The 18,593-nt window shown below is 38.9% G+C and overlaps 1 protein-coding gene across 1 annotated transcript in view; it reads right to left on the bottom strand.

Annotated features, from left to right (window-relative positions):
- LOC121316393 (receptor-type tyrosine-protein phosphatase kappa-like) overlaps positions 1 to 18,593 on the bottom strand; it is a 133,959-nt gene that overhangs the window by 82,420 nt on the left and 32,946 nt on the right. The window contains exon 2 of the mRNA XM_041251471.1: positions 5,087 to 5,209. Coding sequence (XP_041107405.1) covers positions 5,087 to 5,209 — 123 coding nt within the window. The remainder of the gene's footprint in view (positions 1 to 5,086; positions 5,210 to 18,593) is intronic.

Genomic DNA, 18,593 nt, shown 5'->3' with positions numbered 1-18,593 from the left:
GTATTGAACGATTATGCCTTTCATAGGAACCAGATCTTGGTCATATTGGGTAAATGGGGACAGCAGTGCTTAAGGGGCGATGAACCCCACTCACCCAGCAAAAAAAATAATAATTTCCCGTCTCTCTAGTTGTACGTCTGCCTGGAAATCCAAAGGAGACCAAAATGGCAGGAGTTTAATTTCTTTTAAAATGTAGCTGGTCATGTTGCACAACCTTCTCCCAGTATTCCCAAGACTCAAGTATTAACCAGCCTTCTGGTTTGTCTAAAATATGCCTAGACTCTGCAACTATTATATCAAGGGAACTAAAAACTAAACAAAAAAACGGCTGGTTTTCTTGAGCTTTTAATTTATTTCAAAGCTGTTGGAATCAAGTTCAAGTAACACTGGGGGAAAAAAAAAAAAAAAAGCTGTTCGCCGGACATCACTATTTAATATGGAAAACTGAGGTGTTTTTTTTTTTTTTTTATACTTAGGAAAGCCATATGAGCTTCAGTTAGCTTGTTTACAAAGGCATCCTTGGAAGAACAGCAGCAGATTACAGGTTTCAAAAAATAATAAAAACACATAATGACAAGACAACACACAAAGCACACGTTACATTTACACAGCACACAAACAGGTTCCAGCACTTAAATAGGCCAAGTTTTTTTTTTTTTAAATGACTAGAGGAGATGTCAGATCTAAAGCCCTGCGGGTAGCAGGTTCCAGTCTGTATCAGCAGAAAAAACTAAAGATTTTCTTCCCGCAGCACTTTTTACAGACGACATGTTAAAGTATTTTGTGCCACAGACATGTAAGCTATAGGTACAAAGGGTTTTGACATTTGCCTCGGGTATCTAAGTGAGCATCAACTAAGTAGACTGAAAACAGAGTTATTATGCAGTCATTCAACTTCATGTATATTGGGTACTATTTTTCAGTAAGTTCAACAGTTGCATTAGTCTATTAAAATCCTGTTATAATCAATTATTTTCTGAAAGGTTGCCACTTCATTTCAATGAACACATTGAAATGATTTGAAAAAATGTTGAACATGCAAAATAGTATTTAATGCAGACAGTAAAATTCACAAATAAGCATTTATAAAAAAAAAAAAAAAGGAGTAAATCACACACACACGCAAATAACGTTAGGTTACTTACTGTAACCCTGGTTCCCTGAAAGAGAAGACGACCACCAACATCATTAGATATGGGAGAAGGAACGGTAGTATACGAAACGGTATCAAAACCGTTTAACCAAGGTTAGGGGTGCGTAACCTTGGTTAAACGGTTAGGGGTGCGTGCAACCTCAAGGACCCTTGTGCCTATTGAAGGCAAGGAAGGATCTACCACATTCAAGCAGCATAACCTGACATACGTACGGTGTATCCCAGCTAGCCGCCGTACATATATCAGACAGTGAGGCCTCGCTGAAGAGGGCCCAAGATGAAGCCAACCCTCTTGTAAATTGCGCAGCTATATTTCCCAGTTGGGGGTAAGCAAGCACGCCACAGAAACTGTCTGCAATCCAATGCGACAGTCGCTGCTTTGAGAGGGTCTGTCCTAGGGTCCATATACCATGACAGACAAAGAGCTGGTCAGTATGACGTAGAGCTCTTGTCTTATCCATGTAACACCTTAATGCCCGCACCGGGCAGAGGAAATTCAGTCTCCTATCCTCCTCCAAAGAAAACAGAGGTGAACGGTCCTCTTAGGAGTGCATAACCGTCGAACGCTCTTGAGAAACCAAAAAATATGCACCCGGAGATACCAAATCTATGGGGTCATGGCATGCAGAGATAGCCGCTAAATACACCTTCAGTGTGTAAAATGACCTACCAGCATCAAGCAGTTCTTGCAGAAACCACATGATAACCAGAATTGGGCAAGAAACTGTGTCATAACTTCTAATCAGACACCAATTTTGGAAATACTTCCACATATAGGCATACAGCGACCTAGTGGAGTCTGCCCTAGCGCTGCACCACACAACAGCTGCCCCACTAATGCCGGCATTGAGTTGGGCAATGGCAATAAACTAGTCTCAGAGACAAAGTTCTGCCACAGTTGACAGTGCTGGCTCTTCATTCCAGGAGGTCGCTAAAGACAGTGTGTCCTCCTCTGCCATAAAGGGCTGTGGTTCCGGCTCGACGTAGGCTTCCATGGGAGACCCAGGAGCCAAATCTGGTGCAGACGGTAGCGGGGCCTCTATCAGTGCCACAGGAGCTTGCTGCCTAGACAGCAGCTCAAAGACCTGAACTACCTGATCCTTAAGATAAATTATGTCCATGGCCTGCTTTAAGTGATTCACCCTTCTCACCTGGGGGGAGGGGAAGCAACTGCAAAGTATTGTCACAGGAGCTTGAGCGCAGACAATCTCCTGTGAGGGTCTCTGCGAGAGCTGGAGGAGCGGGGATGGAGCTCCGAGGGCTGCCGATGACTCTGCCATGGGAGACTGAGTGCACTGGGCAATGCGTGCACCGAGCACACGCGTACCGAGCCACCAAGGTACCGAAGCACTGGGAGGCAGCTGAAGAAGCGTTGCCTACCTCAACCGCGTGTAGTGACACGCCTGGTTAACGCACAGCATATACCAGTAGACACACAGGCTGTGGGGAAATCTGTGGATGGAGTGCACTGCAATATATACAATTACACAATTACAACAACATTACAGGGGAGCACACAGCTGCTGTTGATTTTTTTTTTTTTTTTTTTTTTTTTTTTTAAGGCCTGTGGCAGCCAACGAGGTCTACTCCACAGCAGGTCTTGAAAAATACAGCACATATAGGACAAAGGCCTGCTGTGTTTTTTTTTTTTTTTTTTTTTTTTTTTTTTAAACTACCGACTGCTGCACAACACGTTCACCCTTGGGAAACCATGACGTGTACACGCAGATGTGCCAGAAAGGGTATTATTTATCAACATATATATATATATATATATATATATATATATATATATATATAGATATATATATATATTATATATATATAGCAGCCATATATATATATGAAAACTACCACTCAGCAGCCAGCTGAGTTGCTTGACATTGGGGGTAAGGCAGAGCCTAGCCCAGGTGGAGGACGTGCTCCCACGAGTGAAAGTCTGTAAAAGACGACAACACTCACTCCTTTAAAATCAATACTGCGCAGACAGTCGATTCATGTACCACAGATAGGAAAACAGCAGTGTGCAACGCAACCACGCGCAGGTTGCAGAGGAAGAAAGAAAGAAAGAAAGAAAGAAAGAAAGAAAGAAAGGCTAAATCACGAGCCACTGATTCTGTGAAAGCGGCAAGTCAGCTTTCAGCCTGAAAGGCAAGGGAACTGTAATAGACTCAAAGCTCTTTTTCACAATATGCTCAGATACCAACACAGAGGGTCTTACCTTACCACCTTGAGGCAAAAAGAGAAATGGCTTCCTCAGTATGACGGTTTTAACCCTTCAGTAGTGGGGAAGGAGGACATCATCCCAGGAAGGGGCATATCGGCAACTTTAGTATTGAGAGCTCAGAAAATACCTACTAATAGGCAGGCATATCCCATACCTAATGTTGTTGGTGGTTGTCTTCGAATTGAAAGGGAACAGTTCTCACATTTTAGCTTGTCTAGGGACATCTGGTTTTGTGTGTTAAAAAAAATCTTGCATTTAAATACTCAAGTACTATCTGCAAATCTTTCTGCAACAATAGGACTTCAAAAATATAAAAAGATATGTAACTGAAAGATGGGCCAGTTTGAAATAGATACATCTCCAGAAATGCACCATCAATATTAAATGTTGCTGAGGGGGGGGGGGGGTTGCTTGTGAAATTATAAAATGTACAAAATCAGTGTACTTTTTTGTTATTTTTACTTCAGTTTTCTGTAAATAAAGATAATTTTCTACCAAAGCATAGAACACAATCTGACATGGCTGGAATGCCACTCTTGGAAACAATGGACTAAAACTACATTGAAACAATGTGCAAATGACCTTTTCTGCTCTCTTGCATGATTAATTACGCAATATCTTATTAATTGGTAAATTGCAGCCGAAACTGAAATCCCTTAATTTCCCATGCATATCATCCTGTCTGAAAACAAGTGATTAAGCTGTTCATCAAAGGTTAAGAGACAAGGTCATAGAGCCCATGCATTTCAGTTATTCATTACACTACCTGTCCTAATGTTATTTAAAACGTATCAACTGTTCAGTATACCGCCACCTACATCTTTCTGAACTTTTATAAATAAAAGGCAATTGCTTCAAAACACTGGAATTGAACCATCTTCCAATGAATTCTGCAGCTTCGACCTCAGAACCTTACATTTGGTAAATGGTTTTTCCAATACAGATACATTCTGCCTATATTGAATAAATATATATTTGACAACTAGCCAGATTTTCTTCATTTAAAAGATGTCAGTGTACATGAAGCCTGTATTCTACCTTCACTGTTAGTTGGGTGAACTGTATTGCCTGATTGAAAGTAATAAAACTTTATAAATGTTCCAATAGTAGTGCTATTTTAGGATTGAACAATATGGCAAACTGGGACTAGCAACACTAGCAGACAGTAAAATGCTACAGTAATAAGCTACGTCCTTTGAAAGATCTAGCACTAACAGGTAGCATAATGTCCCGCCTTGATATAAGTTTTGTACATGCAGAATATAAGATGTGATCCAATGGTAAACCAGGGAGATTTGCTACAGAACAAATGGTTTCTAGGAATACAGTTAAAAATAGATCAACTCAGTTGCTCCAGTGTCAAAGTTTGGTTGTATTTTTGCTGTACAGCTACTTGCTCTGAGAAATGCGAGGTCTGTCTTTGCCAAAGAATCAAATGATAGGAAATAAACAGACAATAACTTGGGGATGTAAAATTATATAAATCTTCTGGTGACTAAGCTATGCTTATATTGAGTTAAGTTTTAAATGTTCTCACACCCCCTCCTCTGAAAAGGAGAGAACTCACTTTAAGACCAAGACTGGTCTGCTGCCAAACAGTAAATCAATAAATGTAGCAATAGATTTTATGGATGATAAATTAGTTGAAATGCTCAGAACTATGCTTTGTTATACATGGTTTCATGCACAATGTGCACTCTTCTCACCTTGTGGTAGTTCTGTTGATAAATACGGAGCTTCCTGAGCACTGACATGTGTCCAGTCGAAGTCATCATACAGATCTTGCTGGTAATCGCATTGAGCAGGGCCATCATCAAAAGTACAGCCTCCTGCAAGACACAATACAATTTTTTTTTCCCATTAAGGATCTTTAAATTGTCCCTATGGAGACCACTTCTGCGCAAGCAGTGTTCATTGTGTTGGTTATAAACAATTCAAAAAAAAAAAAAAAAAAAAAAAAAAGGTTTTGGCCCTGGAGCAGAAATAGCTGTAGCTCTAATCAAAATCCCAGATTAGGTGAAGGTTGACAGGTAATATGCATCATCAAAAAGCCATCATGCTGTGATCTCATCAAGTTGTGTCCCCTGACAGTAGGCTATTATTATACTGTATGGCAGATATACACAACTACTACACAGATTCCCAGCTTTCAGTATTTTCCACAAAGAGTGCAAAGTTCATAAAATGTACATAAAAAGGTCAAAATACAGATTTTTGACAACTCAACCTTTAAATGCCTTTAGGTGGCTGGCATAAATAAAATTGCGATTTGTTTTAAATTGAGAGATTTAACAGACGCATATCCTATTGTAAGTAGTACAGCTTGCAAGCCTACTGTAAGACACAATATTACAAATGTATATGTAAATGCATCCTCCTACTTCACAAAATGTTGTGTATTCTAATCAGGGGTGGGAGGGAAGAGGAAACATCACCCAGTTCAGTGGCAGACAGACAGAGAGGTGTGTCTCTGCAGACCGTAGGCTCCAGCCCTGTCAGTGCGTGCACACCTCCTTTTGTCACGTCATCATTCTACACTACCCGGTCACATGAGAAAGGCGATCAAGCTTTATGTTGTGAACAAGCGTAATATTATTGTTTAACAGATAGGTTGGTGGAGTGAAGTAGGTTGTTGAAGACATTGGTAAGTGATAAATGTTTAAATAAGAAACAAAGCAAGCATATTTGACCATAGCTATTGTTTTGCCTACAATTATGCATGTATTTAGCTATCCAAACATGTATTTCCAATGCTTTTTTGGTTACATTAACAGACATATCTATACATACATTTACAGTGCCTATAGAAAGTCTACACCCCCTTGAACTTTTTTCACATTTTGTTGTGTCAGTGTCTGAGTTTTTCATGCATTTACAGTACATATCACTGTTGAAGGCAGGAGAGCTGCCTACATTAAAATGCGGCTCCTTTTTGTAAGCCATCTATAAACCAAGGGACCAATATAGCGTAAGGCAGCACTTGGACTGTACAGTATTAAGGTTTACTTCATGTTTAAAGTTTTAATTTATATAATATAAATTTCTTATGCTTTCACCTTAGAAGGAAAATAAGTGAAGTTATAATCTCCATTGTGCTAAAGAGACATATTCATTTTGGGACCTAATACAAAGTCTTTGCTATGGGATATGTGGGGAAATGGACAACAGGGAGTTTTGAGGGGTTTCTACAGTGAAGTGGAACACCCTGGCTTCTGTTCAATGGACTGTGTCCCATTTTCATGTTAAATAGCGTCCCCATTAAATACTATACTAGGGTTAGGGGCATGGCGAATAGGCTGATGATGTGACGTCACTACAGAGGTGGTTCATCAGCTGAGGCAAGTGAAGAATGACCTCACCAATAATTCTCAAAGGCTAAATAAATAAATAAATAAAGACAATTTTGTATATTCTTTTTATTTAATTGAGAAATATAAAACACATTTAAGTCCACGGCAGCACTAGTGACATTATTTAAGTCTCAACTCGCTTTCACCAGTAGCGAAAGCTCAACGCCAGAAAGTTGCAACAATAGTGCTGTCGCACTGCTGCATGAGGTACAAACCTTGAGCGCCTCACAAAGCTGCTTGTTACCATGGCAACTCACCACCTGGAGTCCCTTTCTAAAGGCACTGCTATGGTAACCACAGCTTGGTGAGGCACCTACTGGATTTGGAGCTGTTAGAACTTGTGCGATTTTAATTTGTTCAATAATGGCTTTGGTTGAATCAGATATTATATGCCATCTGAGGAAACTAAGTTTTACAGTAAGATCCCAAGAAAAGATGTTCAATTGTTAAGGACAGCAGAACAACATTAGCACTGGAGGTATTGAATAAAGACAGCAAAGCAAACCTGACAAGGAGTTCATAAAATGGAAGCCAGCGTTGTGAACAAAATATTGTTGGCCACATTTCCTTCTTTAAACTAAATAAGGCATGGTTACATCTCTTTTAAATGGACATAAAAACTGTAACTTTCTTGGTAAGTCATTTTTATTAATGATTTTGTGATATTGTATTTGTGTCTTTATAGTGAATGTTTGTAATAAAAAAAAAGTGTGTTCTAGAAAGTTCTAGAAATGCGTTCGAGTTCATCTGTGCCCTTGCCCTATAATAACCCTGTATCTTATATAACTTGTTTTTGTCATGTTTATATAACCTGTTTTTGTTAGAATGTTCTAGGGAAAGGGATGGTTTATTCAGAGGGCCGGGCCTCAAGGGAGTGATCTGGCCAATTACTCTCTCGCATGCAAAAGCCTAACTTGGTAAGTTAAAGGACGGGGTTCTCCCCTGCTCTGATGAGAGTCAGCCGTGAGGATTAGCGCGCAGTCCTGCTCGGTAATTTCTTGGAGACAGCTGCTTTCTCTTACCAGGGTCGAAGGGCTCTCCCGATCCGCTTGGAAGGGTAAGAATTAGTTCAGTTGCGTCTCATGGATTGTATTGATCTGTGATTAATATAATCTTTGTATGTAACCTTGTTGGGTTGTGTCCCGTTAGGGATATCGTTATTCGCAGTATAGCATCTGTGTATGTAACTGCGTGTGTGTGTGTGTGTGTGTGAAATAATAAAGGACCTTTTAAAATTACTCTGTGAAGTAATTGTCTTATTTACTTCCACATCAACTTCCTTTTAAATTTAAAGTAATTAAATTTCACACAACAATGTTCCACGCTGGAGTCACAGTGACTTGGGAGATGGTACGACTGGGATCTAAGGAACACAGTTCACGTGGGTGAAGTTAGACAACAAGAAGCGGAAGGGTTTCAGAGCATAGGCAGCAGTGCTTTACTGAGCAAACAAACTCTGGTGCTTTCAGTTTGGTCTACTGTCAAGGCTGTGGTGGGACTACGTACAAGGTTTTTTTGACAACAGTTGAGAAGCTGAAAGCTTTAAAAAGTTTATACGTCAGGAAATGGTTGGGAGTTTTATGCTGCCTCAGCATAGTAGGATTTATGGTAAAGGAATACTGCAGCTACCAGTCTCTGCTCTAACCGTGGAGTTTAAGGGCGCTAAGGTCCGAATGGAAATTATATTAGTAGTTTAACACAACAAATGTGCAAGGTAGACAGCACCTGTGTTGAAAACTAAAAGAAAGAGGTGTCAAAGAAAGCCGTGGAAGATGCAAAGGCTGCCCTTCGATACAATGATATTATGGGTCAAGTTCAGCATGGAAGAGGGGGTCTTCGTCTCAGTTCAGCTCCTCCTACATGGCACAAGGCAACCCCAGCTCATCGGAGGAAGCTGGCAGTCAATGAGGTGCAAAAGCAGTAGGACAGGATGAGGGGTGTAAAGGCCATTTCCCAGGCCAAGCAGGGAGAATGAATGAGATGGGAGAGTGTGGAACAATGCAAGATCGGCTGCCAAGACTTATGGACAATGGAACAGAACAGGATCAGTTTCCTCATCAGATCAACATATGATGTTCTCCCATCACCACAGCACCTAAAGCTCTGAGTGGGTGAGGATCCCTCATGTCCTTTGTGTTCATCACCTGCAACATTAAGGCACATTTTGACAGGATGCAAGGTGAGTCTTAGCCAAGGCTCGGGATCTCAAGCACATAGAAAAGCTTTGAGACGCTTGTATACAGTGGTGCCGATTGAATATTCTTCTTACCAGACCAAATCGTGAATTGTTTCATAATAATCCAATGACAAAATGATCAGATTATAGCCGTAAACAACCCATTCTACCTCTTTGGGTGCTTGTGCGTTATACAAATTTATGGTACAGTGCTCTACAAATGTTTATGGTGCATACTCTACGTATACAGTGCAAACAATATACTACATTAGCAAATTATCTAACATTAATAACTTGTGTCAACTCAGCACCCCCCCCCCCCCCCCCCACCCACCCCACCCAAGACAGTTTTGATCAGTTTGTTTAATTACATACCAACATGTTTTCATGACTGCATTCAAAACAGAGGCAACACCCTTCGTTCCCACACTTAACTCTCTTTGCCAGTTTACCTTGCTGTTACTTCCTGTTAAATACACTTCCTGTTATATTCCACAAAGTGCACACACATTGTCTGTTTACAATCCAAGGTAATTTGTTTGCTGTGAAACACTGAAGCTCGTCACAACAGACGCTTTTGTCCAAGTATAGAGTTTACCCAGCTATAAAAATGTGTGACAGCAGGACTGAAAACAAGATGCATTATGTTGGACAATATTGAATACAACATAAGTATACAGGGGTTGTTTATCAAATGAACAATCTGTTTTGTTATCTCAGTTGCACATTCCATGTATAGATAAGAGTACTTTGTTTGCAAAGGCAATGGAAAAGGGATGCACATGTTTGTTTACAGTATGCAGTAAAGAGTTCAATCATTATATGAGTGATCCCCAATCCAGTCAGCTTAGAGAGTCCACCAAGGACTAACATACAATAAAATCTGACTGTAAAATTTATGATGGTTGCAGTGCTGCCATGCCCATTTTATTAAGACAAAAATATAACCAGGGCTTGAATTTTTCTGTTTTTATTTTTTATTCAGTTTGGGGGAGGGTTGTCATTTTTTAGTATTTGGCAAAATCTGTTATTAAAAAAAAAAACACATCAACTTTCAGTTTCATACTATAGTGTTAGTCAGGTACAAGGGAAACATGACAGGATTGCAAATACAGGTTTATTGTTTGTGGAAACCAGTATAAAACAACAAATGCCTATATGGGTCAGGGGTCACGCCAAAATAAAAATCAAAGTAGCTTCTGTCTCCATCTCTCAAACACTCTTCTTACTCTATCCCCAACTATTTCACTGTCGTTCCCACTATCCAGACTCTCCTCGGGATCTTCCCAAACACTTCACAGTACAGGCCCCTTTCTCTCTGTCCCTCAGCATCCCTTCAGGTTCAAGTGTTAGCGTGGTTTATCGCTGCAGGGGCTTGCCCCTCCTATTTATAGCCTAGGAGGGGCCCCGCCCATCACCCAGTCAGGCCCATTCCCCGCAACCCTCTGGCTTCCACATTTGTTTTATTTGAAGTTTTAAAAGTTAAATTTCAGTTTTCGTTTGCTTGTTTAGCTACAAAAAGGTACAAATAAACCTCATGTTATTACTTTATGAAAATGTGTCAATGGCTACTGTACTGTGAAGAAACAGCAATGGCAAGGAATGAAAATAAATAAATAAAAATGCAGTGTCAACTTAATGTACCATTGATTTCAGGAATACGCAAAACAATGTTTAAACTATTAGGCAACCTTTGTTCTGTAGTTAATTCACGGGGGTAAAGGAAGTCCTTATTGTAAGGGATTGCTGTAAAGACACACACACATATACAGGGGCCACAGCCATGCCCCCTGCAACTGCTGTTATGCTGTGTTTACCTGTGTTCAGAGCAATATAATGATTTATTACTTTTTGAAAAATGAACAAACACCCAAACAGATATTTAAATTATGAGCGAATATCCGAAAATGAAAATCCCGTGTTCACCCCAGTGCTAATTTAAAACATACAAAATAATTTAGAATCAGGAATATCATGATTAATTCGGTAAATTTGTTATTGGTAAATGTAGTTAGTTTTGTTGATGTAGATTTATTTGCACAAGGCACAGTTTACGGTTTTAATTTAAAAATGAAAAGTTTTAAACTAAGTAAACAGAAACATAATGCACCCTCCTATCGGTTTACCATTTTCCTCAACATTATTGTGATCACAGTCTGTATACAAATTTGTCAGCCAGGGGTCTTTAAACTAAGTGCCATATATGTTCAGTTTTCCTAGTTAAGATTTATGCAGCTCCAGAATTGAAACATTACGGGATCAGTGGAACCTGATCCAGATCCTTGCAGTAAAACACCATCTCATGATTCGGCTCCAGTGATCCTTTGACTTTTACACTGACTAGCGATTATACCAATAAATTACAGTGAAATAAAAGTTTTAGTATTCCTGCAATGTGAGGAGGACATTTACCCCATCATTGAAAAAGTAATTGGGACATGCTCCCCGTGTAAATTAAGTCTATGGTTTCACTAATACATATACAAATGTTAACTGTGTTGACGTGTGGATGTCCACATTAGGATTCTGGCAATGTAGAACTTTGGATACATTTGGAATCGCAGGAAGTAACGGATTTCATTTTATGCCCATCCCACGTACCTATCACACTACAGTCGCTGTACACAAGAAAAACTTGAATATGCATTAGTAGAAGCATAACTGTAAAGCAGTTTTAAATTTACAATAACTTTTTTGTTTAATCACTGAATAAAACTAAAACACCATGTTGCTGGTTTGTTTGGGTCAGTGGTTGGTAAGCCCGTTGCTAAGCAAATGATGCATAGATGCAAATATCACGTATTACATAGTGCACAAAATTGATGATTGGTCAGTTGTAGATGATTAGTAAATGACTGACGTTTAAAATATTGCCAAAACCCACGTTCATCGTTTAAAAAAAAAAATAAAAACAATCTTCTAAAAATAGGCCTTCAGGGATGGTTTTTTTTTTTCGGTTATCAGTTAAAACTGAAAACAATGCCATATCTATAACCTTTTTAAAATAAAAAAGCAGACAGGAGTTTAACCCCGAGTGCCATTCCTATGGAATATCCCTTTCTGGTAGCTTTGCATTACTGTACATAAAAAAAATAAAAAAAAAATTAAAAAAAAGCTTTAGATTTTGGGTACAAAGGGACAGTACAGTTATAAATCAGAACGATTGATAAATAGTTAGATAGACAATAAATCATTTATAAATTCATATTAAGTGCATTGACAGAAGCAAAAATATGCATACTAATACAAAACTGGAGATTTGGGACCCTGTTAATCAAAGATAATTGACTAAGCTTCATTTACATAATTACAGTACTGCTGTTGATCAAGCTCAAGGGCAAAACATATTCCCTAAAATCGTAAGGGGTTAATAATTTGTATTCAAAACAAATTGCAAGACTGGTTTACGTTGCACTTTATATAAAAAGACTGCTTTTGTTAACCCTAACTTGCTTTATGAAATATACAGTCACTATAAAAAGTGGTTGAATTAACCGGATACTAGCACTGTAATAAACCAGTCACTGGTAACAGATCATCAATTCTTCATTCACACCAGTTTGATTTAAATGTTTGTTACGTCAGAAAAAAAATAGTTTCCCCTTTGGTGCCATTTGTTAGCGACATACTTCATACCAAGCCCCATATCTTTTTCCTTATAATGAAATGTGACTCACTAAAGGCATGTGGCTGCCTAAAACCAGCATCTTGAAAAAGCAAGCAAACACTGTGCTGAACCAATACACCACTTTCAATAAATACTATGCTGACAGAGAATTGCAAGAATAAAAGACTAAAAACGCAAGATTTTTTAATTTTTTTTTTATTGTAAATGCAAAAATGGGTCCTTTGAAGCACAAAGGCAATTGGTAATACCTAAACCATCCCTGACACAAAAAAAAAAACAAAAACAAAATCAATAACTGCATTAGTAAAGGTTCCCTGGTGGCAACAAGCGTTTTAAATGGTACCATTCAACCAACATGATTTACAATCTCTAAAACAAGTGCCTTCTGGAAACCCATTAGTCAATTTCATTGTTTACATCCCTTATTTAAACAAATTACCTGTCACTAGCAACCAAACCATTTGGCAAAGAAATGCAGCAGTTACCACCGTCAGGATTGTTCTTCACACAAAATCACGTGACACTCACATAAAATCATGTCAACACTAACCAAGTTTAACCCCTTGTCTGCTGGGGCCCTTTTGATGCTCTGTGCTACAAGATTATTTTTTTTTTTTTTTGTCAGTCTGAACGTTTTATTGCAGACACATTTTTGTGGATGTTTGGTCATGTGGCCACAAAAGTACAGCTATTGTATGTAAAATGCAACTTTTTCATAATGTGTTATACCTATATCATCCTTTGATCCCTAAAATCCTTATGTTTGATTTAAGATTTCAGAGAGTTAAGTTGCTCGATTTGCCAGTGTCTGTAAAAAAAATAAAATAATAATACTGGGTGTATTACATGCTCTAGGCTGAGCTTATACCTGGCCACTTTGACTTTTCCATTTCGAATTATGCAGCCCATGGTGTACATTACCCATTCCAATTTTATGTGCCCAGTATGCCACCAAAGAATGGAGATACCCAGGCAAAAGTACACAGTCACAGACAAAAGTATTTGGCTAGTATAAAAAAAATGAGAAAAACCAAAGTGATTTCTATCATTTCTATTTGTTCTACTGAAAGAAAAGTAGAGATTCAGCTTTATAATAAAACAAATTATTGCATAAAATGAAAAACATGCAAAAACAAAATTTCATACTTTGACAAAAGTATATGGGCCCACCCTTTGCTTCCTTTACAGCTTGGTCTTTTTTTTTGTATTTTGAAATCAGTCCCTGGAGATATTTTGCTCATTCTTCAACACATACAGCTTTGAGTTCTGCAATCTGCTTTGGTTTCCTTTTTGCAACAGCAGCCTCCAAGGTCAATCCTCAACATCCTAGTGGGATTCAAGTCATAATCCATAACTATTCTATTTTTTTTTTTTTTTTTTTTTTTCAGAAATTTCTTTGTAGACTTTGCAGAATGCTTAGAGTCATTATCCTGCTAGAATACAAACTTACGTCCAATAAGTCTACTAGCACTGGGTAACAGAGTGCAAAATGTCTTGATATTTCAGGCTTCTTCAAGTATTCAATGGAAATCGCTTTCTTTTGTGTATTATATTTAACAATGGTTTGCATCTTGGTTTTTGACCATGGACAGGGTTTTGACAGCATTCGCAAAAGAGACATGTGCATCTGTTAGGTTGTAAGAATTAAGTGTCGTTCCTGATCACTAAATTCTGTCTTGTGAAGTGAATACATAACATTGGCATCCACGCAAAGCACTGGGTGGAATTTCTTTATTTTATCTTTTTGGTAAGAAACTATATGTACATATACCTGTTTACACACTAGTTTCTTTTGAAATGTTTATTTTATTATAGATTTTCATTTTTAAGTAGTGCTTTATATGTGACAAGTTAACTGTTCATTTAAATAGTGCTTCGGCTGTGCAGATGTTTGATATGATGTGCTTGAATAAAGCTTTTGAATTGTATTGGATAGTTTGTCTTTCATTAATACTGATGTTTAAAATGTAACTATCATAATGACTGCTGGCAGTGGTTTTAGGTGTGAGTCTAACCATGGCGGGTCTAGTGTTAATCAACTAAAGAGTTGATTGCAGATTATTATTTTTTTTACAATTTAAAATTGTACAGAATTTTATTTTTGTATGTAAAATAAACCAATAGAATATAAGCATTTCCTCCATGGCAGTCCAATCATAAGTGAGCAGAGGCAGGACATACAGTTGAAGGTCTTTAGTAGGTTTAACCAATGGGAGAGTCAAAGATTTGCCCATTGTTATACAGGTGTCCAATCATTAGTGAGCAGAGGCAGGACATAAATATGCCAGGGACGTGGGTAACAGCAGCTGAATTTCGCGCAACATTGCTTATTATAGAGACTGTTATTGAGAATTATATTGAGAACTTGAGTAATATTTAGAATTGCTTTTTACAAATAAAAAAGTATACAGCTGGAACTGTATTTTGTTCAGTACAGAAAAGGTGGTATGGAACAGCACTGGCTACAGCAATCTAGGATGTCTATCAAAGTCAGCACAAAAGCATGAGCATTCTCAAAGTCACTTGTGAGCCACTGTAACACTCAGAACTTCTGGACAAAACCGGATTGATGCTCAACTCAATAAATAGAAGCGTAGGGATACAACACATCACAATGAGCAAGTAAGAAAAACATGCGAAGTTCTTAAACGCTTGACTGATTCTGTTTACCTTGGCAAGCAAAGAACTGGCATTCAGAGAGCACGATGAAGACACCAATTCCTCAAATAGAGGTAATTCTGTGGAATTACTTTCTCTGGTTTCTCACTACGACAGCATGTCAAGCAATCGCTTGTCAATAGCCACAGTGTACACGAGGACTCTAACAATATTCAGAACAAATAAATCTCTTTGGGCGCCTCAGGTTCTGCTAGATGCAGAGTACAGGAAGGAAGCCAAGTACGCAGCTATAAAAATGATAGATTAAACAACCAATGCTGGAAATGCAGCTCAGCTGTCTTGTGTGTTTTCAGGTACTAGTATGTGACAGTGGCCAGAAAGAACTGTGACAATGTGTTACATTTACTAAAATAAAAAATAAATTAATACTTTTAAAGAGACCAAATTCCCATTGGGCTTATTTATTATATTTGTTTCAGATTCTATTGATTTCTTGGTATTACTATGCAGGACAGCTGCTATAATATTGTTACCTTTATTAAAAAAATGTGCACAGATTAATCTAATCTATCAATTAAACTACTAAAGCCCATAAATTAACCAATCAAATTTTAAATCGATTGAGATCCATATTATATATTACATTACACACAGTGCCTATAGAAAGTCTACACCCCCTTTCAAAATGTTCACCTTTTGTTGCCTTGCACCCAGTTCACACTTGCTGTTTAGGCCGGCCCAGGGCCGTCTTATCTCATGTGTGAACTCTCGAAAAATGAAAAGACGGCCCTGGGCCGGGTGAAATTTAGACCAGCTTTTTGATGCGGCCTAAAGTACCAATGCCGCCTCAGGGCTGGCCTTTCTGCCTGTGTGAACCCAACGGAGGCCCTGGGCAGGCTTTAATGCGTCAGTGCGGTGACGAACTTCAAACCACCCCCCTACTAGGTCGAGCGTAGTAGATCAAAACAGTGACGGTTTTAAGGGGTAGCAGCTGGGACGATGCAGAAATTAACCCTTAGCTGTTCTTTTATTCAGTGCTTGTCAGACGCTTCAGGTCCAATTTATTTTCACATGCGCTGTTTTAAATACACCCCCCCCCCCCCCCCCCCCCCCCCCCCAAGAGTAAAGCAAGTTTAAAAGGTATTGAATCTCAAAAGGACAGTCCTACATCTCCAGCCTAGCCCCACCTCTTATTCGCTGTATTTTTCACATACCTCTTTACAGACGTAGATACTCTCCCAATCACTCGTTTTCAATAATGTGATCCAAGGCGTTATTTTATTACTATAACATCTCAAAAAGCTCTAAAAATGTCCGTGATATCTTTAAGCGCTGGATGCAGAAGCAGCTATCTCCTTTATGTCCATGTTATCTCTGGTGAAAACCTGCATGTTTGTCTGAGGTCTCCAGCCCGGAAAATAGCAATGGGGAATGCACTGAATATACAAACACTTTTGACGATGATGATGCTGGGTCAGTCATGAATGGTAAGTATTTCTTCATCGTACAGCTTTCATTAAAACGATAAAGCTTGTGTGCTCTGTGTGTGTGTGTGTACAAACACACATTTCAGATTGTAGCTAAGATTGTAAATCTCAATATTACATAGTCACCATTAATATAATTTGTATTGTGAGTAATGTAATGTACACGTCCTTGTTTGCTGCATTTATGCATGATACAACACGACTGCTTCTTTCCGCAGTAACCGACTGCACTGTCAACACACGCCTTTATCGTATCTTATGCAATAAGGATAGTACCAACAGTGTTGCAAAAAATAAGATTGCCATATTTATGTCTGCAAATTTCCCAGGTCAGTCTCTTATGTTGACTTCCGGGAATGCAGTGTTTACGTTACTGTTTACATTCCCGACAAACACTCAGCTGCAATTTAGGCTTCCTTGAGCCACATATGTGAACGCACTTAGGCCCCCTAAAACTTCAACAGTTAATGGAAAGTTTGAGGCGGCCCAAGACTGACTCAGTAAGTGTGAATGGAGTGTTATAGCCTGGAATTAAAATATAATAAATAGTGGATTTTTTTAAAAAATTTATCTACACATCCTACCCCACAACTTCCAAGTGAAAAAATATTTTAGAAATTTGTAGAAAATTAATTAAATAAAGACTAAAATAGCTTTGTTGGATAAATTTCCACTTCCCTTGTAATAATTCTAAATTAGCTCAGGTGTAACCAATCACCTTTAAAATCACACACATCAAGTTAAGTGGCCTCCACCCATGTTAAATTGTAGTGATTTACATGATTTCAGGATAAATTCAGCAGCTCCTGTAGGTTCTCTCTGCTGGTCAATTTATTTCAAAGCAAAAACTCAACCATGAGCACCAAGGCACTTTCAAAAGAACTCCGGGACAAAGTTGTTGAAAGGCACAGATCAGGGGATGGGTACTAAAAAATATCAAAAGGCCTTGAATATCCCTTGGAGCACGGTCAAGACAATTAAGAAGCAGAAGGTGTATGGCACCACCAAGACCCTGCCTAGATCAGGCCCTCCCTCCAAACTGGATAACCAAGCAAGGAGTAGACTGATCAGAGAGGCTACCAAGAGGCCAATGGCAACTTTGCAAGAAGCCATTACTCAAGAAAGCCCACCTTGATTCACACTTGAAGTATGCAAAAAAACTCAGGAGATTCTGTAAGCAATGTGGCAAAAATGTTTGCAGTCTGACGAAACTAAAATGGAACTTTTTGGCCTAAATCCAAAGCACTGTTTGGCACAAACCCAACACAGTGCATCACCCAAAGAACACCATCCCTACTGTGAAGCGCGGTGGTGGAAGCATCATGTTATAGGGATGTTTCTCATCGGCAGGGACTGGGGCAGTTGTCAGGATAGAAGGGAAAATGAATGGAGCAAAGTACAGAGAAGTCCTTGAGGAAAACCTGCTGCCCTCTGCAAGAAAGCTGAAACTGGGCCGGAAATTCACCTTTCAGCATGACAACGGCCCGAAGCTCACAGCCAAAGCTACACTGGAGTGGCTAAGGAACAAAAAGGTAAATGTCCTTGAGTGGCCCAGTCAGAGCCCCGACCTATATCCAAGAAAATTTGTGGCATGACTTGAAGATTGCTGTCCATCAACGCTCCGCAAGGAACTTGACAGAGCTTGAACAGTTTTGTAAAGAGGAATGGTCAAATATTGCCAAATCTAGGTGTGCAAAGTTGGTAGAGACCTATCCCAACAGACTCACAGCTGTAATTGCTGCTTCCACCAAGCATTAACTCAGGGGGGTGGAGACTTATCCAATTATGCTCTTTCAATTTTGTATTTAATATATATTTTTTTCTCGATAAAAACTTTTTCCCTTTAACAGTGTGGAGTATGGTGTGTAGATAAAATGGGAAAAATTCCTCATTGAAATGCATGCAACTGAGGCACTGACAACAAAATGTGAAAAAAGTTCAAGGGGGTGCAGA

Source organism: Polyodon spathula, chromosome 5 (assembly GCF_017654505.1).
Source record: "Polyodon spathula isolate WHYD16114869_AA chromosome 5, ASM1765450v1, whole genome shotgun sequence".
NCBI lineage: Eukaryota > Metazoa > Chordata > Actinopteri > Acipenseriformes > Polyodontidae > Polyodon > Polyodon spathula.
Note: the sequence above shows the minus strand (reverse complement) of the source record. Positions and strands in the feature narration are given on the sequence as shown.